This window comes from Sminthopsis crassicaudata, chromosome 4 (genome assembly GCF_048593235.1).
Source record: "Sminthopsis crassicaudata isolate SCR6 chromosome 4, ASM4859323v1, whole genome shotgun sequence".
NCBI classification, from domain to species: domain Eukaryota; kingdom Metazoa; phylum Chordata; class Mammalia; order Dasyuromorphia; family Dasyuridae; genus Sminthopsis; species Sminthopsis crassicaudata.
The window spans coordinates 167,465,152-167,488,459 of NC_133620.1; the positions used below are offsets into that span (position 1 = coordinate 167,465,152).

General features: G+C 33.1%; 1 protein-coding gene across 27 annotated transcripts in view; it reads left to right on the forward strand.

The window, feature by feature from the left end:
- The window catches only part of EPB41L2 (erythrocyte membrane protein band 4.1 like 2), a 279,109-nt gene that overhangs the window by 117,013 nt on the left and 138,788 nt on the right, over positions 1–23,308 (forward strand). For all 27 annotated transcript variants that reach the window (XM_074309829.1, XM_074309834.1, XM_074309837.1 and 24 more), the window contains exons 2-3: positions 3,704–4,182; positions 6,291–6,497. In XM_074309829.1, the coding sequence (XP_074165930.1) occupies positions 3,718–4,182; positions 6,291–6,497 (672 nt within the window). In that variant the 5' untranslated portion in view covers positions 3,704–3,717. The remainder of the gene's footprint in view (positions 1–3,703; positions 4,183–6,290; positions 6,498–23,308) is intronic.

Genomic DNA, 23,308 nt, shown 5'->3' on the forward strand with positions numbered 1-23,308 from the left:
ATCTTCTTTTTAGCTGATGATAATAAGACAAATGAAAACATAGAAAATACTTTACTTAATATATAACTATATAAATTATAAATTTTAAGGGAAAGTAATTAGAAATTAGTGTAGAGGAAAAGTCCTGGAATTAGACGTTTGAAGACATGATTTCTTTTTCCAGCCTAGCTATTCATACTTTGGACAACTCAATTATTCAGGCTTCAATATTCTCACCTATAAGAGAAAGGCAGGGTAGGTTGATGAAATGATTGCTAAGATCCTTTAAAATTGCAGGATTTTATAATTCCATATGAAGCAACTAAATTTGTAACTGTATAAAATTATGGTTTCTTAAGCAAAACATAGTAACAATTAGGTTTAAAACTCCTATTCAGAAAACCTTTATTACATGATGCTATAAGAACTGTGAAGATATAGTTACTTATCTTTGATCTTTTTAAATGCTTTAAAAATTTGTTGCCTAACACTAATATAATTCTATTCAGCAACAGTTCAGGTGAAAATGCTCAAAATGGCAATTTTTTTTTCATTTTGTATATGTTTGTATTTCATTGTGTCCTTGATTTATAAATATTTGTTAACATGCTTTTAAGATGAATTTAGCCAAAGTTGCTTTGTATAGTTTTACCTTGTAATAACTCAGAGCTCCTTTGTAATGACTTTTTTTTTCTTCTTTTAATTAATATCTGGCCCAACTAGTTCTAGATCCTCAATCCATTAGCTCATTAATGCTAAGGCTGAATAAAATCTCTTCATATGATTTTTCTTATAATGTGTTGATAATCTGAAAAGCTAATCTTTTTCTTTGTGACTATTATGTTAGATTATAATCTACATTTATGTTCTCCATTTTTCATAGTTCACAGTAGCACTGACCTTCAAGAATGAATCAAGAAAACAAGTATTTATTAAATGTCTGATACTTACTATAGATATATATTTGTTATTACAGATATTCTTTTATTATGTCTTCATAATTACCACGTGAAGAGATGCTAAAATATTATTTTTATTTTACAGCTGAATAGACTGAGGTAGACAGAGGTTAAGTGCTTTGCCCAAAGTCCAGACTAGTGTGTCTAAGGTTGGATTTGAATTCAGATCTTTCTTATTCCTGATTCAGCATTGTATCCATTGTGTTTCCTAAGTGTCCCTAAGAAAGGCTTTTAAAATACATGTATAGATTATTTTTCTGGAAGATAAACTGATTTCTAATAAAACCTTGATTGAATTATAAAATAACTTCACAGTTCATAGTTGGATATCAACAAATATTTAATTAACTTCCTAGGCTAAAATAGATTTTATGCTATATTGTACACTAAAAGCAAATGACACCAGCATATATTTAACATACTAGTAAGAAACTTGAGGACAGTATTTTAAAATATTTTGTTAAATTGCCATCTTTTTATGCATCATTTTTAGCCCTAAGTTTGATAAATGAACTTAAGTGGTGGGGTTGTTGGTTATCAAGTAGATTTGGAACATTGTCAGATATTTAGATTTAGTACTGCTTTGATTTGAAAAAGTTTTAAACACTAACTAAAGCAGTGAGATGAGATTTTTATTGATATTTTAATGTAAGGCAAAATTGTAATAGAAATTGAGAGTTAGACCTGGATTCTCATCCTGGCTCTGCTTCTAAATTGACTTTGTATTCTGAGACCAGTTATTCCCTGGAAACCTCAATATCTATATATATAAAATTGTGAGTGAGGTATGTGTCTAACCTGGAAGGCCCCTTTTAATTCTAATATCCTTTGACTAAAAGTTCCTTGGAATTCCGTGCTTTAGCCTGAGACAATTACCTTCAGACAATAGATATCTAGTTATAACCTTAAGTGAAGTCTATAGTATTAGTACCTCCTCCAAAAAGAAAAAAATCGTGTTTGCAGAATTAGTGATGATGGGAGGCCTTGGATTGTACTTTGCTATTTTTAGAATTGGTGTAAATTGGAATAGAAGGAAGGATATTTAGGAATGGATTTTTAAATTTGATTTAAAAAATAGAAAATTTCTGATTTTTTTTTTTATCATTTTCTCACCATTAGGCAAGTCAAACATTTATTAAGTGAATGTCATGTGTTATTTATAAGCACCAGGGATACAAAGAAAGACAAAAAAAAAAAACCCTTGTCCCTCAAGAAGTTAGCATTCTGAAAGGGATGACAGCATGAAAACCTGTGTGTATATAAGATATGTATGGCATGGAAGTTATGTTTCATTTATTAATACTTTATACCATAGGAGAATTTGATTACAAAATTTTAAAGTTTTAATGCTTGTATAGTCACCAGTAGAAATTTCAAGTTATAGTATAGAGACAAATAGGACAGAATTCTGATTTCTTTATAAAGACAAAACAATGCTGCTACTGTTGGGGTGAATATGAGATGAAAGAAATTCCTAGTTCTGTAGTAATAATAATAATAATAGTTGACATTTATAAAAATACTATGTGCCAGGCACTTTGCTAAGGATTCAACAGCAATTATCTCATTTGATCTTCAAAACAATTATCTTCCCTTTATAGATGAGAAAATTGAGGCAGTCAGAGGTTAAGCTCAAAGTTACATAGCTAGTGTCTGGGACTAGATTTGAAGTAAAGCTATTCTTGACTTCAGACCCATCATTCTATCCAGTGTGCCACTAGCTATCCTATTAGCTTTTAAGAATTAATTTGTAAGTTCCACTCTTTTTGTACAGCAAAATAACTGTTTGGACATGTATACATATATTGTATTTAATTTATACTTTAACATATTTAATATGTATTGGTCAACCTGCCATCAGGGGGAGGGGATAGGAGGAAGGAAGGGAAAAATTGTAACAAAAGGTTTGGCAGTTGTCAATGCTGTAAAATTACCCATGCATATATCTGGTAAATAAAAAGCTATAATAAAAAAAAGAATTAATTTGTATTCATACAGAAGATACTCAGAGGAAGTATGGCTTGGTATTTAGAGGCAGCCTGCCTCTCAGTCACCAACACCTGGGTTCAGCTTATTCTAACACATTTTATTTTATGCATTTAAAATATTATCCTGAGAAAGGATGTTTGGACTTCACCAGACTGGCCAGAGGAGTCCCTGACATAAACAAGTTTAAGAATCACTGCTTTAAGCTATCCATACATAATTACCACCACTGTAAATAATATATTATTTTAAAATCTTTACTATCCCTTTCCTGAATGGATTTTCCACATTCCTTCAGGAAATGGTGGAATGATGTGAACTACTGGGAAGTTGTTTCCCAGTAGTTTGCCATCTACAGGCTATGTGACCCTGGACACACTCAATCTCACTTAACCTCAGTGCTCCAGGTTACTGTCTGAAATTTTAACCAATCTGCATTTGTCAAAAGGATTTCCTCAATTAGCCATTCCCTAAAAATCTTAGGTATCTATAAGAACTAAATAGTCAGTAAATATTTATCAAGCCTCTATTGTGTGCTGACACTATGCTAAGCATTAAGGAGAATCTAAACTAAATGCTATATTTTAAAGATTCTGATGCTTTTTGTATAGTTCATGTGTGACAAAGAGTTCTTTTCAGAGTTGTTTTTATCTCTTCTTACTCTTTTTTGAAGGATTAAAGGTAATGCTCTCCATCCCTCTTTGCATAACCCTTTCCCTGAGATTCATGTTGAGAGCATATGCAAAAGTAACACACTTGTGCTTTTATTTTATCTTTAGCATCCACGGTGACCATGACTACTGAAGTTGGTTCCGAGTCCGAAGTGAACAAGCAGGCTGAGCAAATAGGATCAGACACTGCACAGGAGAAACCTGATGAAGAAGCATCAGAAAGTCAACAGAATGCATCCTCAGAACCTGAGGAAGAAAAAAGTCCAGTGTCCCCCACTGCCAGCAAAAGCCCCCGGAGTCAGAAGAAAGAAAAAGATCCCTCAGAGAGTCGGGGTATCTCTCGCTTCATACCCCCATGGCTTAAGAAACAGAAGTCTTACAATCTGGTAGAGGCCAAAGATGGAGTTGAAAGGAAGGAACCCACTGAGGCCGTGGTTGAAGAGCCCATAGTCAAAAAAGATGAATCCCTTCCAGAAGAGGGGAAGGTAGCCAAGGGTGATGCAGAAGAAATCCTTGAGAAAAAACGGCAGGATGTTAAAGTTGATGAGAAAGATGAGAAACATTCAGTCAGCAGTGCTGAGACGCAGGTAAGTTTAAAAAGATGATTTGGAACAAATAAAGGGACAATTGAATGATGTGACTTTAGAAATCAAACACTCAGAAATTCCTCTAGTCTGATCAACACTTTAGGAACTGGTTTCTACCTGAAGGCCCTTAAGAATAGGCTTATGGGATATAGGAACCTTAGAAATATCCAGTTTAATGTATTGGTCTACCTGCCATCTGGGGGAGAGGATGGGGGGGAAAGGAGGGGAAAAATTGGAACAGAAGGTTTTACAATTGTCAATGCTAAAAAATTACCCATGCATATATCTTGTAAATAAAAGCTATATATAAAAAAGAAATATCCAGTTTAATTGCTGTATTCTGCACATCAAGGCTTCTTAAACTTTTTCCAATTGTGACCTCTTTTTGCCCAAGAAATTTTCACATTCCCCTTGGGTATATAGTTAAGTAAAATAGTAAGGACACAAATCAAACATTAAATGAAAATAAAGTTATGTGACTCCATATGGGTTGTGACCCACAGTTTAAAACTCTTTGCTGCATATGAAATTAACTAATATCTAGGGAAGGAATATGATTTAACTAGATTTACAGGGCTAGAAACAAAAAGTTGTGTATTCTTGGGTTAATTATTTTTTTCCCTCTCAGCCTCAGTTTCTTCACTTGTGAAAATTAGGGGGATTGGATTAGATTTAAAAAAAAAAAAAGGTTGCCCTATCTTTAAAGTTCATTCTAGCTCTAACTCCTAATATGATTTGGTTGGTTGTTCCTATTTTACCTGTACCACTCAGTGGTAAAGGAAAAAGGAAGCATAGTATAGAAGAAGGGGCACTTATTGGCTCTGAAATCGGGATCCCTAAGTTAAAATCTTAATTGACCTTGGGCACTTCCTGCTTTTTTTCGTCTTTGGTAATTTACTTAATTTGCTGGACCTTAATTTGCTTATCTTTTATTTGTAATGTGAGAAGGTTTGAATAGATGGCCTTTGAGTCTCCTTCTGGTGCTAGATCTATGATACTTTGAAAATAAAATAAACCTAGAGAGTCCTATTCTTCTTTTGTTAATTTTTTGACAGTGTTACTCAGAGATTTTGGCTATGTAAATTGAATGTCTTTGTTATGTTTTGAATTAATTTGAATTAATAGTATATTTTGCATTGTAATGACTTTAAAACTTTATTCTTTAATACCAAAATTGTCAATAAAATTAGCTGATAGCAAACAAAAGATGTTTGGGGAACAATTTCTCTTGTCACTTTCCCCTTCCCAAAGAAGCTTAAATTCTACATTCTGGATTGGGATAATAAAGATTTTAAAAATAACATTATTTTAAGTGGTAGCGACTACTTATGGTTATTTTAGAGCAGTGGCTCTTTGTTTTTTGTCTTTTTTCTATATTTTCTTTTTTTCTCAATTGTGTGTGAAACAATTTTGAATATTTTTTCCTAAATTTTGTGCTCCATATTCTTTCCTTTTTTCCTCTGCCCTCCATCTTGAGAAGCCAACAATTTGACATAAATTAATATATGCAGTTATACAACACATTTCCATTTTAGCTATGTTGTGAAAAAAATATTGACCAAAACAGAAAGTTTTTAAAAAGTATACTTTGGTCTGCAAGAGAATTCCATCAGTTCTGTCTCTCGAGATGGATAATATTCTATATCATGATAATAATTCCAAGTATTGTTAGTATTGTTAAGACTAGCTAAGTCATTCACAGTTGATAATCATGTGGTATTGCTATTACTTTGTACAATATTTTTCTGTTTCTGATCACTTTACTTTGCATCAGTTTTTATAAGTCTTTCCAGGTTTTCCTGAAACCATCTTGTTATAGAGCTGTGGCTCTTGACCTTATTTATGGCATGGGCCCCTTTGGCAGTCTGGTAAAGCACAAGAACCTTTCTCAGTACAATATTTTTAAATGTCATAGTAAGTATTCATAGGAATTCATATAATATTGAAAAACAGTCATCAGGATATTAAAATGATTTTAAAAAAAGTTCACATCCCCAAGGTTAAGAACCCCCTTGGTTTAAAGATAATTAAATTCAGCAAGATGATTATGTTTTAGGAGTTGTTTAGTCTTTGTTGTATAATAACAACTTATCTTGATTTCTTAACAGCCTGCTAAAGAAGATAGTAAAGAGATAGAAGTGGCAAAGGTTGAAGGAACCCAGGAAGACAAACAAGAAGGGGAAGCAGCTAGAAGGGAAACTAAGGAAGTTCAGACTGCTGAGCTCAAGGTACCTCAGAAGGCTTCCAAGAAGTTAAAAACGGTCCCATGTAAAGTGATGCTCCTCGATGGCACAGAATACAGCTGTGACTTAGAGGTAAGGCAGCAAATGTGGTATAAAGACACCCTTATGTGTACTATGAAAGTAGGCGTATAGTATTCCAGTATTTGCTTGATGGCATAACAAATAAAGTTTTGGTTGATTGCTCCTTTTTCCTTTTCTTTCTTTCTTTTTTACCCTCATACAAAATCCTAATGAGCTGGTTTGGTACAAAGTCACATTCAAAGAGCCAGAGAGAGTGATAAATTAGCATTTTCACCATGAACAATTAATCTTCTGAGCTTTAAGACATAGCTATAAGATTATCCTTCAAGGAGAAATTTCAGAGTTAGATAGACTTTTAAAATTAATCTAGTTTGAAGCAATGGAGCATCTTAATATCTAAAACTGATAAGCACTAGCCTAGAATGGCATAGTGTTCATTTTATACTGTTCAGCTAATATTGGGATCCAGAGCACAAAATATAGGATTGTGATTAGTTCCAATTAAAGCTACTTGTAGATTTAAATTTCTTTTTAGATAAAACAATCTCTATTCTATTATTTGAAATTTGTTTTGCTTTATTTATTTTTATTTAGGTTTTCTAACATATTTAAATATTTTTTCTAATTTATTTGCCTTTGCAGTTATCAAGAGCAGAAATTAAGCTATTGGAAAGAAAGGTGTGTGTGTGTGTGTGTGTGTGTGTGTGTGTGTGTGATTAGTTGTTTTGCATTTTATTATTTGATCTGCATGAATTTTATTTGTTTTCTTGGTATTTAAAACAAAAAATGTAAACTATATACTGTTTAAATACTCCCACCATATTCATTTTGAGATTGCAGTAAACTAGTAAAATGAGAATTTTAATTCCATTTTTGGATTGGTAAGATAAAAATATTTGTAAAGTATTTTGGCAAACCTTCAAATACTTATTAATGGAAGCTATTAGCTAGAAGGGAAGCTAGGTGGCTCAATAAATAGAGTGACGAGCCTAGAGTCAGGAAGAGCTGATTTCAAATCTAGCCTCTTACACTAGCTGTGTGACAATGGGCAAGCCTTAACCCTTTTTGCCTCAGTTTCCTAATCTCTAAAATAAGCTCGAAAAGAAAATGGAAAACCACTTCAGTATATTTGCCAAATAGAGTCACAAATAGTCAAACAGCATAAATAAGTTTAGCATTGTTCTTGTTGAAACAAACTATGAGTTTTAGGACTCTGTGAAAATTACAGGGAAAAATTATTGGCTGCTTTCTTCAATAAAATGTTTTTATAATTTTGACACTTTTTACATAGTATTAGGGAAAATATCCATTTTCAAATATTTGTAAAATCTGAGCTTTCTTCAGAAAAAAACCTAAACTTTTCCTTAGCCTGCCCTTTAAATGATGAAATTTAACTTCTTGTCTTATACTTTTCTCAATTTTGATGAATTTTTTTCCTGGTTTTAAACTCTCCCAAAAGGGTACTCTATTTTCCTCCCTTCCTTTCTTCCTTCTTTCCTCCCTCCTTCTTCCTCTTCCTCCCTCCCTCCCTCCCTCCCTCCCTCCCTCCCTCCCTCCCTCCATGCTTCCTTACTTCCTTACTCCCTTCTTTGTTCCCTTCCTTTCTCTTTCCCTCACTCCTTTCTTTTTTCTTCTTTTTCTCTACCATTTAAAAATGTGTAGCATTTCACAAATGTAAGGCTTCATGTCCAAGAATATAGTTAGAATGCCACACTTGAGAGAACTTTGATATCCTTTACATTGAAAGATGAATACATTCAGCTATTAGGTAGGAAGCAATCATAGGGCAGAAGTGATCAGAAGTGGGATCTGGGTTTGGCAGACATAGAGGGTAATACAGTATACAAGTCACATATAGGAAAACCAGTTGGTACAAAGAAATGAATATACCAATCTGTTGACTTTAGGGGTCAAGTTCAGATTCCAGAATATAAGATCAAACCAGATATGATATCTGGTTTGTGTTATCTAACTTACTAAGCCTGGGTTATTAGTGTTCATAGAGCCAAATTGAATAGGAAGTCATGGGGAGAATCTGAGTATTAACTAAGTATATATGAACAGAAGTATAGTATATGATTTGATCCTTAGCCATTCTGTTCCCTTCTCTCTTTATTTGGCATCCTTTTAAAAAACTAAACTTTTTTTCAATTAACAAAACCCTATTATTTCTACCTTTCAACTCAGATCATTGCACATTTAAAAGAAAATAAACATTTTGTAAGTAATATGCCTGTCAGGCAAAACAAATTCCTGTGTTGGCCATGTCTAAAAAAAGAGTCTCATTCTGCATCTGGAGCCTTTCACATCCCTTCCCTCCTAGAAGATGGGTAGCATGTAAGCATTGTTCTTGAAATGGGCAGGTAAAAGCTGGCAGGAATGTTTTGTTCAAAATGAGATCTCTGCAGATCCTTGTAGCTGGTGTTTTTAGCACAGCTAGAGAGCAAAGTGCTCTGGAAAGTCTTCCCAGTTCTATTTGGCCTTGAAATCATAATTGTCTATATACTATTGTACTATTTTCAGACCATCCAAGAGAACAATAGGTGATAGGTACTTTTTCTCTCTCCTCAGTTTGCTTAAGTTTTTATTAAATGCCTCTTATATAATTTTGTATTATGAATGTGTATGTGGGAGAGAAATACTGGAGCTTTTTTCTTTTCTTGTCTGCTTAACTTTTACCGTTTTGCATTCGTCTATCAGGGAGGTAATAAAAGGGATGTTTGAGATTCACTCAAAAAATAGAACTTTAGTTAGCTGAAGAATCTCCCCAAATAAGATTGTTTTTGGAAAGTAATGCTCTACTTTTGTGACCTCATTTGGCTTACTTTTTTATAATTTTAACACACATATGAAATTTAATTATACATAATATACATATGTCAATATGATTATTTTCAGAATTTCTCAAAGTAAAGAGAAGAATGTTCCCAGACATGGAGTCCCTGTCCTTAAATACACCAAAAATATTTCTCTTTTCCTTGATTGATTCATAAGCATATTTTTGCTGTTATAGCTATTAACTTCTTAATTTTATTTGACAGCAAAAAATATATAGATAGTAAGAATAAAGGGAATAAGTACCAAAATAATCTCTTTACAATATGTATGGATTGATCAGCCTTGATAATCCTTCATCCTTTTATGTATCTCAAAGAGATATAAGCTGTGAAAATTGCAGAGATTTCAATTGTGGATTGAATATCCTTCATCTAGGATCATTCTACTCAAGTTTGGGGAAACTCATCACCACAAGTAAGTAGTGAGTGCATTGAATTGAAGCATTTTTTTTCAGGTACTCAAATCATGGAGGGATAGTAATCTGCATCAGTAAAAGAAGAGTACTTGTATTGTTGAAATCATACATGAATGAATGAAATTCATTATACTAAAGACTAGGAAATACAAATGGAAGGAGAATATATTTATGAGGAGTGTTGAAGGGAATAATATTTTGGTTTGGGAAGTCATAGAGTTTTGGTTCATGAAAGTATACAGCAGATGTTTAATATGCTCTTTCCAGAAACATTGATTTGATGACTGTTCCCAGAGTAAATGATGGAAAGAGAAGTGTGTGTGTTATATGTGTAGTGGCTAGGATAGGTGACTGAATGAGATATAAAACATGGCTTGATCTGAAACTGCCTGCATATCTAGCTTTGTGAGTTTTGCTTACTTACCTCACCAACCCTAATCAGGGCAGAGCAGGTCTAAGTTAGGAGCTCCAAAGACCTCCAGGGCACGATCTTTGGTGGGTCAAGTAGTTAGGGGATTTCTGTGTCTTGGAAGATGACAAGAAAATGACTGGGTGATAAAGTAATAAGCACAATTAAGTGCCTACTACATGCCAAGCGCTGCTAAATGCTGTGTTGGATACCTTGTGGAATATGAAGCTGGATATGAATATGAATCATAAATTTTTGAAAAATTAAAGTACAGTATATATATATGTATATGTGTATATATTTGTGTGCATATGAAATAGAGAAACACAAAACAACTTACAATCGTATTCATATTAAGCAGAATGAAATACCATAAAATATAGCATAGCCAACTTAGTTGGTTTATGGTTTTTGGTTCTGTCCCTTTTTTTTATATGAATTTGTAATTAAATTAACAAATCTTTGTAAAGGAAACAAAGATATAGGTATTGCTAAAGGAGAAATGCTATAAAAGGAAAATAAATATGCAATCTGTTTGAAATCAGTCATACAAAGGACTTGTGGGACTAGTATGTACAGGAATGAAGTCATTGTTGACTGGAGTTTATTGGTTGAAGGCTTTATGGAAGAGTTAGCACTTTGAAAGATGGTAATTGGAGCTTGGTAGAGGTCATTCCAGGCAGAGGAACAGCATGAACAAAAGCTAGAATGAACTTATTTTTCTTACGAATGACTGCAGATACCTATCTGGAGCATGAGAGACTAGCATGGGAGACAATTGGGTGAATAAAGCAGAAGAGGTTTCCACTTCATTGGCAGAGTAATTTAAATTTAAAATGGGTCTGAAAGTAAGTTTGAACCATTTTAATTTGAGTAGGTAGGGTAGCAAAATAATAGAAATCCTAAAACAGTCTTGTAAACTCAGAAAAGCAGAGACTACTGATACATTTATAGTGTGAATAGCTTTAAGTCCTATAATAAATCAAAACCATGATTCGAGGAATAAAGCACTTTTAGTTAAGGTAACAGGGTAGCAACATCTGGGGAATGTTCCATCAGCTGACTCATAGGTTTTTATTCTTGTAGGAGAAGAGAAGGGAGGAGGTTATATGAGGTAGTAAGGCCTGGTCATGTGACTCTTGTCAATCCAGACAAGGAAAACCACTTCATTTTGGCTGTTTGACCCTTTATGCCATGAATCCCAGTGGAAAAGGATAAGCTAGGTTCCTTTTAAAAGGTAAAATCTCTGGGGGTGGGGGTGGGGGTGGGGAGGGACTTAGAGTATGGTTCAGATCAACCTAAATAAGAATAAATATCTTAAGATTTAGGAAACTAAAGACATTAATGAAATTCTGACATTATTAGGCTCATTAAAGGAATGGCAAGTGACTAACAATTCCCTATCATTGTATTAACAATTTCTGTCAATAGATTTGTTGTAGAAAGAATTTAAGGATAAACATTCATTATATAAAGGTATGCAAATCAATTGCAATTCATGAATATCTGTGTTATGTTTCATATGAATATATTGAAGTACTCTGTAGTATAAATGACAGATTAATATAATATTAATTTCTTACATTTAAGATTTTTCAATACTCTAATATAAATGACAGATTAATGTAATACTAATTTTTTTATATTTAAGGTTTATAATTATCCAAGATAGTATTGATCAGAATTTCTATACCCCTGTTATCTGGCTCTTTGCATCTCCTTCCCCTCCCCTTAGCTTGTCCTTTGGTTTCCCAGTTCTCCCCTCACATGAACTATCCTGTTATGTTTCGTTTTGTTTTTTTTTATAGGTTATGTTAGTTACATTGTTCCCTTTACCTTGTATTTTTGCTTTCTTCAGATCCATGCATTTGCAGCTCAGGTACCATTATATCTTGCTGATAAAAAGCTTACAAATGAGATGAGTATAGTATTAGTATGTGCAGGACTCCAGATATGACACCAGAGTGAGCATAAATTATATAGAGTTTAATAAGATGTTGAATCGAAGGCTATTCTCTAAAAACTGTAGGACTTGGCCATGGGAAGTGAGAATTATCAGAGCCTACAGTATACAAATCTGTGCTAACAAAAGAAATAGGGCATTACTGACAAAAAATAAAAACATCAACAGAATACTACATAGAGATCTTAAATAACTATAAATAATTGTTTGTGAAAAATATTTTGGTCAGATGGACTTTAAAAGAAAAATTAATGCTTATGTTATATATACTAGTCTCCAAAATTGAGAAAATATCTTACCTCATTCTTTTATGAATCAAAAATATATCCTTAATATCTAATTCTTAATAGTATCTATTAATATCCATTCTAACAATATTCTTATAATTCTGTTGTAATAATATTCTTAATATATAAAACAAGGCAACATACAGCAAGGAAAAAAATTAAAAACATATTAATGTATATAAAGTAAAATTTTAAGATAAAATTCCTTCTACATCAGAACTGTAATGATTTAACATCAACAACAACAAAATTCACTATTATGAAAATTGGAATTATACTAAAGATGCAAGATAGTTTTATCTTTATGATAATTATATCTATGACCACATCATTTCATTTGTAGATTCAGAAAAAAAAGATTTTAGCACTGAGTAAAAATTTTCTCTAAAGCCAAAAACTATAATTTTATGTAATAGGGATATACTAGTAGCTTTTCTAGAAAGTACAGGAATAAAATGAGATTACCCTCTTTCTCTACTGTTATTTAACATAATTCTAGAAATTTCCCTTAATAATAGGAATAAGACAAGATAATGGAATTAGAGACACATAAGATAGAGAAAGAGGATACACAATTATACCCGCCTGCTGATAACATGAAGGTTCATATCCTAGGAAAAAAACAGACACTAATTCAAAGTTTCATCAAAGTTATAGGTTATAAAATAACCCCACAAAAATCATGAATCTCATAATATAATAACAAAATCTTAAAGACAATGGTAGAAAGGGACAATATATTTAAAATATGTTTAAAATAAAACAGAATCCTAATATAGTTGGTAATCTATCTATTAAAAAAAAAAGCATAGTTAATACCTGTATGGATACAAAGGTCTCCTTAAAGATATAAAAAACAATTTAAATAGTTGGAAAGAATACTCAATGTTCAAGGCTTACTTGCCAATATACTAAAAAAGATAATATTTCCTGTAAAGGGCTGAATCTCTTAAAAGGTGTGCTTGAATCAGACAATCGAGCACTTAAGGCTAATTAACCTATTGGACAATGATTCTGTTAGTATATGTTTGGAAAAATGGCCCTTTTCATTGTTCTGTGCTGGCTCCATGTTTGGTATATACAGGTAATGGTAGGCAAGGATTAGAGGCGGGATGAAACAAGCCAGACTTCACTTTTAGACAGGATGATGAGAAGAAAAGTTGGTGGTGAGCCTCATGGCGGTTTGTCTGTCTCCTTCACTTCTCCCCCTAAAGACCAAGGACTTTTACTTATCCTTATTCTGGCTTATCCTGAAGCCTCCAGGGAGCTAGTCTGGCCTTCACAATTTCCAAAGTTAGTAGTGCTATACCAATTAAACTAACAACCAATAAAATAATAACAGAATTCATTTGGAAATTTGAAAGTTTCATAATACCAAAGGAAATAATGAAAAAATAGGAATGAAAGGCAAATAATACTATCAAGACTTTAAATTATATTATAAAGCAACAGTCAAGAGAGTAAACAAGGGAGAATTATAATTAAACTTAATTCTCATGTTAAATTTCAAAACACAGACTTAGTTTTAAATTATTTCCTTATTAACTTGGAAAGCTGGGAATACTAGAAAGCACTCTGGAAGAAATTATGTTTAGTCAACATCTTATACTGCATTCCACAATTAATTCAAAATGAATAATCTGAATATTAAAGATCACACCATAAAAATATTAGAACAAAAACATCACATATCTTTTATAGTTGTTTGTAGGGAATAAAATCTTAACTAAACAAGGGATACAGAGATGATTAAAAAGATAAGATGTGGTTTTTTATTACATGAAATTGAAACACAATTGCTGTAACTAGGATGAGTAGGAAAGTTCTTAAATGGGGAAAAATTTGTAATTAACAAATGTTTCTAACAAAGTTCTATGATTCTGGATATATCAACAACTAATAGACCCAGGGTCATTACCCAACTGATTAACAATCAACAATTTGAACAAACATTTTCTCTAAATTATTGCTAATTTCAATGTAAGATGATAAAATACTCCAAATCATTAATAATAAAGAAAAATTCAAATAAAAAGCCATAAGGTTTTTATCTTGTAGCAAATTGGCAAAGATGATTGGTGATGGGGGGATGGTCAGTGTGGGGGATGGTCAGTGTTGGAGGAATCATAGAAAAAAAGGTTACATTAATGTATCATTGGTTCAGTTGGTACAGTATTTCTGGAAATGAATTTGGAATTATACAAACCGACTGACTAATGTGGTTGTATCCTTTAATCCAGAGATTCCATTATTATGCATGTACCCCAAGATGGTTAGTGACCAAACACTGAAAATATTTATCAGGACACTTTTTGAGATTGTAAAGAATTGTAAATTAAGTAGAGAAGCCCATTCATTGAGGAATGACTAAGCAAAGTATGGTTGAATAAATATAATAGTTAAGTAAATACTGTGATGTAAAAAATAAAAGAATGGAAGCATTTTTCAGTAAACTGATTCAGATTATGAAGTAAGCAGACTCAGGAAAAAATATGCACACCTACATCAAAGACAGAAAATAAAGTAATAAAGAGTATTAAAATAAAACATGAGCATGTTTAGGTAATTCTTTTTATTATAAGCAAATTATCTCATTGATTTTTGTTTTGTTTTGATAAGTTTCCCTTAATTTAGCTCTTCCTTACTTCATAACCTGAATCACTTTTATTTAAATGTGCCCCTTTGGGACCAATTTTTAGAGATACTCAGTGTTTGGCTTACTTTTACTGTGCATTTACATGATTTTCATCGTTGTGGGCATTCTCTGTTTCTATTTATTTCACTTACCATCAGCACAGTTATGTCCTTTCCATTTTCTAAAATTCCGCAGACTTTTTATTTCTATTCCCTTTTTTCAGTATGGCTATTCCCTTATTAAGTGGCACTTAATTATTTCCAGTTCTTTGTTACAACAAAAATTGCTGCTATGAATATTTTATATGTACTGTGCTTTCCTTTGTGACTTTTGTCTGTTTGAATTCTATGCTCAATATACAACTGGCTGAAAGGGTAACTTAAAGGCCCTTCCCTTTCAAATTGCTTTTGAGTGGCTGCATTAATAGATCATCAACAGTATTTCAGAGCATCTGCCTTCCATAACCTCTTATCATATTGACTGCCACTATTTATATATCATCTTTACTAATTTTCCGGGTGTCAGAAGATATTCACATTTTATTTTGCATTTCAAAATATTTCTTTATGGTCATTAATAGTTCATAATTTTAAAAAATTGTCATATTTTTTTTTTTTGGTAATTTTGTCTGTGAAGGAATCTTTTCACAAAATGGAAATGATTTAACTTATAATTACTTAGTTTTATACAGGAACAAGTTTAACTTGCTGCAGAACATGTGTTCATTGTTTATTGAAACAAGCACGAAATCTTCTATATTTTTCAGAAATCCTCGAGTTGGATTCATTATGTTTTTCAAGGCTAGCTAGACATAGCTTACAGTTGTGCAGATGGAATTTGAATCCCAAATTTATCCAGTGGATATATGACATTTAGATACACTTCTTGAAATTTGTTTTCTCTTTTGAAAATGGGGAAAATATCTGCCTTACAGTTGCAAGGATTAGTTGAGACAACATAGAACAACATTAGGTAAGTCTATTGTGCTTACTGTTAGCACCACTACCACCACCACTTTGAGTGGCCATCCATACACAAAGGAATTCAGCATACACTGTAGAGAAGCAAGTTTCTAGTTTTCTCCCTGCCCTCTTCCCATAATCCCTCCCCAGAATGACTTCAAATCTACCATCATGCTGATGCTGATTAATTAAACTTTGGATACTCAACACCTTCTTAGCTCACTTAACCTCTGCTTCCCTCTGATTGGAGACTTGAAGGATGGAACACTAAACTCTTCCCAAAGTCTAATCTTTAAGAAACTAAAATTTGAAGTTTCCATCTAACTCTACTTTCCATAAGCAGCTCTGTTGCTTTCCCTTTGGTATGTCATCTTCATCCCACCCCTTCTAATTTTCTTTGATGTTTCTTTCCCTGTTTGATTCTAAGATCCTTGAAGGGCACAGACTTTTTTTTTTTTTTTTTTTTTTTTTTGTATTATTAAAGTGTAAGCTTTAGTAAACTCTTAATAAATGCATATTGGAATCCAGTCACCTCTTAATATCTTTGGATGATAAATTACATAAATACCTTAAAGGTATTTATGCATTATTTATGTTTTAAAGGCTTAAAAGAGAAGACTTCTCAGTTTTAAGTGTCAGCATGCCCTTTGAAAGAGAAATTGATTTGCACTTAGAAGACTTGGGTTCAAATTCTCCCCCAGCCACTTTTTTGAATCTCCTGTGTATTAGGACATAAGTGATGGGGGATACAAAGAGAAGGAAATTCTCCCTGCCTTCCAGAAACTTACATTCTAAAACAGCAAAAGAGCACAGGTACATATGTCAATGCCTACAAAATGTATACAGACTGAACACGTAAGTAGTTTGGGAGATTGGCTATCAGGAACCAAGGACAGTAGGAATGGCTTCATGGAGAAGATGGCATTTGAGTTGGAAACAAGGAAAAGAGGGAAACGAAGGATTCTGATAAATAGAGATGATTTCCTTTGCCTCCTGTCATGTCGTGCTCAATTATTTTGAAATTAGAGGGGAAGCATGATGTAGTGCAAAGCATGATGGAGGCAGGAAAAACTGAGTTCAAATTCAGCATCAGGCATTAGCCAAGTGACCCAATTCATTTAACTCCTATTTGCCTCAGTTTTCTCAACTGTAAAAATAGGGATACTTATAACACTTATACTCATGATAATTAAATGAGGTGATATTTGTATACGTGCTTAGCACAGTGTCTGACACATATTAGGCCCTTTATAAAAAGCTTTTGTTTTCTACCATTTTTCTAATTTGCAACATTAATCCCAGAGGAGAAGTTGTTAGTAAGACTCGGATAGCATCATAATAAAGCTAATAATGGTGGCAAATCTTGCCTCTGGAAATTTAATAGTAAGGTTATTTTAGCTAAGAATTGAGTATAATTAGATACTTACTATCATAAAAATGAAGTCAGAATCTCTGGGTTTCTCTTCCTTTGAGTGACTTGGGAAAAAGTGACTTTTCCCCTGAGTCACCTAATCTGCCTTATGACCTTTGCTTTTTTAGCACTCATACATTCCCAGGATCTTCTTTTTAACACTTTGCTAAGATTACATTTATGCAAAGCCTTACTGTATTTGGAGTTGCTCACATTTTCCTTTGGCATCTCAAAGTTATCCCCACGTGTCTGCATAGAGTGAGAATTGAGGGTATTGTTTCTGCCCACACTGGAATGCCTGCATCATTCCTATTGGGTGTTATGAATAAGGGGGAACAGTCATAATAGTGGAGGGCCTCTTCTCTTTTGTAATTCTTCGCTGGTAATAACTTTCCTCTGAAGCAGTCTGTCTAAAGATTTCCTTGGATACATTATCTAAAGAAGCTAAGAAACCTAATTTGATTTTGCATTTTGGAGGAAAATTTTTTCTTCCTTTTTACTTATTCAACATAATCATAACCTTTGCTGTAGGTTCTAAGACTGCCCTCTGATTTTTTTTTTTCATTCTTTCCACTCCTGCATTTCCAATATGTAAAATTATTTACCCTGTTTGATGCTCAGAGATTTCAGTGATTGGTCATTGCCTACAGGATACAAATCAAAACCCATTAGCCTGCAAATTATAACCCTACATACACTATCTCTTCCAGTTCAGCTGCCTTAGTCAATAACTTATGAACACATCTAAGATTTTCTTGACTTTTTTTTTGTTTGTTTGTTTATACCTCACCTTCCAGTGTAGTAGAAAAATCCCTGGATTTAGAGAAAGAGAACCTGGATTTCAATCCTAGTTTTCCTATTTATTAATGACTTGAGTATGCCATTAATCCTTGTAGGCTTTTTTTTTCTTGTCATTTTAATATGGGGGCGAATTAAAGGCATGGTCTCTGACCCATCTTTGTTCTTTCCAGATATCTGGCATATAGTAGGCCTTTACTAAATGTTGATTGAATATTTAAAAAGTGGATCCTGTCATATCTTAATCTTGTGGAGTTCTTTAAGATGGAGCTCAAACTTATCTTTCTCTGTGAATCCTTTCTTGGTTTACTCCAGCCTGCCATAGTTTCTCCATTTTACAAATTTCTGTAACACTTGGCTGTCATGTGATTTAAGTTTTGGAAAGAGCATAGAAGTAATTTTACAAGTGAGAAACTGAAATTCAGAGAAGTGAGGTGATTTTGACCAATATCATACAAGTAATATATTGCTATCATTTACTGAGTAATTAATCAAATAACAACTTGTATCATCTTTTCTGTTGAAAATAGTGAATGTTGAATTAATATCATTTGTACAGTTTTAATTTTTCTCTTGTCTTATAAGGGCTGGGACAGTATGTTATTTTCTCTCTACTCACACGTGATATTTAAATGATTTTTTCTTAAAAGTAATTAATAATTATCATTCTTATTTTATCCTGGTACTTCTTTATACATACACTTCTTTACACATATAAAAATATGAACTCATAGCTACTATTTCCTATGCTTCCTCACATTTTATTTGAAAAGATCAGAAAGGAAAAAAGTTAGCTTCATCTAACTCTTGTTTGATGTTTATGAGGTATCTCTTCACCTACCCTTCCCCCCCCCCCCAAACTTACTTTGAAAGAGTAGAAAGAGTAGCTGATAAAGTTTAGAGCTTTAAGAAGGTGATTTATTAATTTAAAAGTGCAGTGAGCACACTTGGAAAAGCAGAGGTAGTAAAATGGGTGGAGAGACCATCTTGGAGAAAAGCCAAATTCTAGTTCAAGGGTATTTCTGACTTGGTGACCCTGGCAAATTACTTTTAACCTGTCAACGCCCCAGGCAAACCTGTAAGTCTGTAATTTCAGACTGCCTTGAGGAAGGGAGTCTGCACAGGATAAGCTCCCTCTATCCTTGAAATAGATTTAGATCTAAAATATTATGGGCCTTTATATTACTGAAAAATTCAAAGTTCTTATGGATCACAGGTGCTTAATACTAGAAAAACCAGACATGTTAATTGACACCAAAAAAAAAAAATCAAATTTTACTTTATCCCTACTTTCTTTGCCTTTTAGACTTAAAAAAATATCATTGCATTTATTGAAACTGTCTGGTTCTTTGAAGTATTCTAAAATTGTGATCTTTCTTGTGTTAAATCTCAATCCTGAAACTTGAAAGGAGATTTTATATGTAAACATCATTTAGTCACTTGATAAATTATTTGTATATCTTTACTTTTGTGCTTCCTTAAGTATCATGGATCTTTAAAAAAGAAAAAGTATTGTGGATCTTTTTGCTTGCAAAGACACTTTTAGAATTCAATATTTGGAGCTATTTTGCCCTAAGGTATGGAAAAGGTAATAATAGGTCATGATCAAGGTTTTTACAGAATTCTTCTTTACTCTTTTTTTTTCTCCCTTGAAAATATTAAGAATGAAATGATTTTAAGAATTGAAGTAACATCTCAAGATTAGCTGCATATTCATTTTTTTCAACTGAAAAATGGGATCCATATGATGATTATGAAAAAAAGATAAATCCCCAGTGCTGTTAGATCATATATTCATTAATCAAAGCTCTTCACTTATGCCATCATCTTTGCTTTCTCTCTCCTCCCCCCTCTCTCCCCCTCTCTCTTCCCCTCTCCCTCTCTCCTTCCCACTCTCTCCCTCTCCCCTTCTTCCTCTTCATCGCCCTCTGCCTCTTCCCCTCCTTCTGCCTCTTCCTCTGCCTCTTCCTCTCCTTCTCCCTCTCCCTCTTTCTCTTTTTTTCAACTGTGCTTCTTTTCATATCATAGCCTTTTCTCAACAGGTAGCCCAAACCATTTTCCTGAGCCTACTGTGTTCAGAATACCTCATTTCTCTTTATTGCCTCATTCCTTCTTCCTGTTATCTTTCTTTTGCTTTGCTCAAGAGAAGTCATTGTTATATATTCTCTTACTCAGCCTGGGAATCTCATCATGCTTTTAAAAAAATCTTTTATTTATGGAAAAAAGCTGAGGAGCTTGATGGGTCACAAGAATTTGAGAAATACTGCTATAAATATGTTTCTGCCTTGCCTTCAGATGCTCTCAGGAGAATAAGAGCCATATCTTTTGTGCATTCTTTACACTGCCTAGCATGTTGCCAGCACTCAAAAATAAAATCTCCAAGGCACAATATAAATATGTACAGAATGCGTCATTCAGATTTATAGCGCCATAGGAATGTGTAAAATACTGGTCCTTTGAGTCTATATAAAATAAATATGTGTGTGTGTGTGTGTGTGTGTGTGTGTGTGTGTGTGTGTGTGTTTTAAGGCTAGCTATATGTATGTGTATTTATAGACAATGTCTATGTGTATATAGACAATATATCTATATATGCATATTTATAGTTAAAAGCTATTGATAAATTCATTTCTATGCTAACTGATGCTCATCATTGCTGCTCAAGATGAAGCAGAATACATTTATATTTTCCATGCTGGTGCATTGTAATTGCTTAATAAAAGCTTGAAAGGCAACATTTTAGTTTCTAAGTTGTTGAATTAATTTAAATCTGGAAAAGTCAAAACATTGATATCTTATCAATGTGTTATATACATTGTAAAATAAAAAATAAGAATTCTTTTGTAAAAAATTTGGTATGCAAATGATTTTTTCAGAGTTGCCAGTCTCAGTCATTTTCAAAAGATTTTTAAAAAAATTCACCTGTAGTTATTTTTAATCAGTAAGTATTTACTGAAGACCTTTAGGTGCTTTTTTTTTTTTTTTTTTTTTTTTTTTTTTTTTTTTTTTTTTGCTACTTCTTTGGTAGATAATGAACAAAATATATTCAGGGAATGCCAGAAGCCTTCAAAAAGCTTTAAATTGCACTGAGACTTTTAGGATGCTCCATATAACACATGGGCCCTTTACTTATTACTTATATTATTTGTTGCCTTTTGTTTTTGTCTCTTTTCTTTGCTCTCTTTCTATATCTCATAATGAAGAATAAACAAAAGGAAAAGAGGGCAAAACTAACCAACCATTTATCCCAATGCAAGAGAGTATACATGTAGTCTTATGTAGGGAATAGTTTAAAAGGTCTTTTTTGGGTTCTCTAAGTGGGATTTTGGAGGTGGAATTCTTGTGAATACAAAGTTTTCATTGTGAAACCAATCTCCATTAAAACTAAGAGCCTTAGATAATTTTCAGGGAATAGCGTTAAACTCAAATAGAAATAGATATTTCTAATCTATATATAAGGATGCTTGTTGGCTACATAGTGGCTAAGTTTTAAAATGTAATATTTGTTGTATTTTACTTATTTTGTTAACTATTTCCCAATCATATATTAATCTGATTTGAGCCTCACTTGAGAATAGGTTACTTGTTTGATACTTTTAATCTATATAACTGAAAGAAGTGTGTGTGTGTGTGTGTGTGTGTGTGTGTGTGTGTTTGTGTGCATGTGCGCCTGCCCCACATCACACCCAGACAACCCCCCCACACACATTATCTCCCCCACCCCCATCCCTTCTCTGCCCCTTTTTCTCTCTTTGTCCCCTTCTCCCTACCCCAGTACTTAAGGTCTATTAAGCCCAGGTGTCGGCACACTTCATGGAGATTGCCTTTCATGAAAACTATACGGAACAGAATTATTATTGTTCTACAGTTCAGTTCCATTAATAATGAAGCACCTACTGTGATACACTAAGTACTACCCTGGGGGAAGATAAGTTTAGACTTCAGCATTTATTTAGTGTCTACTATGGGTTAGACACTAGGGATACAAGTATAAAGATGCAGTTCTTACTTGCAAGTAGTTTACAACTCACTGCGGGTGAGATATATATGAAAAAATATATATATACATAGAAAGAAAATGTAGTTAAATACAAAGTACTTAGGGAGGCAGAGTGCCAGTAATTGGGAAATTCTTCCTTTTAATGTTATGCTTAGATTGTATCTTGAAGAAAGCAGAGGAAGTGAGGAGGGACTGACTATACCTGGGTGAAACACACAAGATAGAAAAGAAAGTGGTTTTTGTGAGAGAGCAGATTAGTTTGACTGGAAATGTGAAGTTCATAGAAAAGGAAGTAACTTATCATAAAGATAAAAACATTTGAATGAGGTCAAGTTGTGAATAGCTTTTAAAGCAAGAGAGAGGAGTTGATATTTTATCCTAGAGAAAACTGGGAGACTGTAGTGCTTTTAAGCAGAGAGGTGAGATAGACTTTCACCCAAAGCAAATCACTTTGGCAGCTCTTTGGAAGCTATGTTGGATGCCAATTAGATGTCTGAACCAAGGGCAGTGGTTCTGTGAATTGAGAGATGGGGTTAGAAGCAAGAGATGTTGTAAAAGGTGAAATAGAAATATTTGACAATTGATTAATATATATGTTAGGAAAATGAAGAGTTAAGGATGATACTAAGGTTATAAACTTGGGAAACTGAAAGAGTAATAGTACTTTTGACAGAATTGAAGCAATTTGGAAGGAGTGGGGGTAGATTTGAGTTGACAGATGAGATATAAAATGGCAAATGCATGGAAGGCACAAAATGGTGCTATGTGATGGGAGAATCAGAGAAGGTATCATTGATTTACTTGCTATATTATTCAAATATGACACTCCTTCCATTTACATATCTTTTCTTGATTGTGGACTGTTTGACATTTTTATCAATGGCTTAAGTAAAGGTATACATGACAAGCTTATCAAATTGGCGGATGGCTTAAAGCATAGAGGGTAATGGATTGTATACTTGATAAATGTCACAAATGTAGCCAAAAAAATTCAATCTTAGACTGAATTCTATAGTATTTTGTTCAGTTCTAGACCTCATATTTTTATAAGGACTTTGACAAGCTGGAGAATATCCAGAACAGAGTAGGACCAAAATATGAATCTTAAGTATGCAGGCTTGGGCTTCATATGAGGAAGAACTTT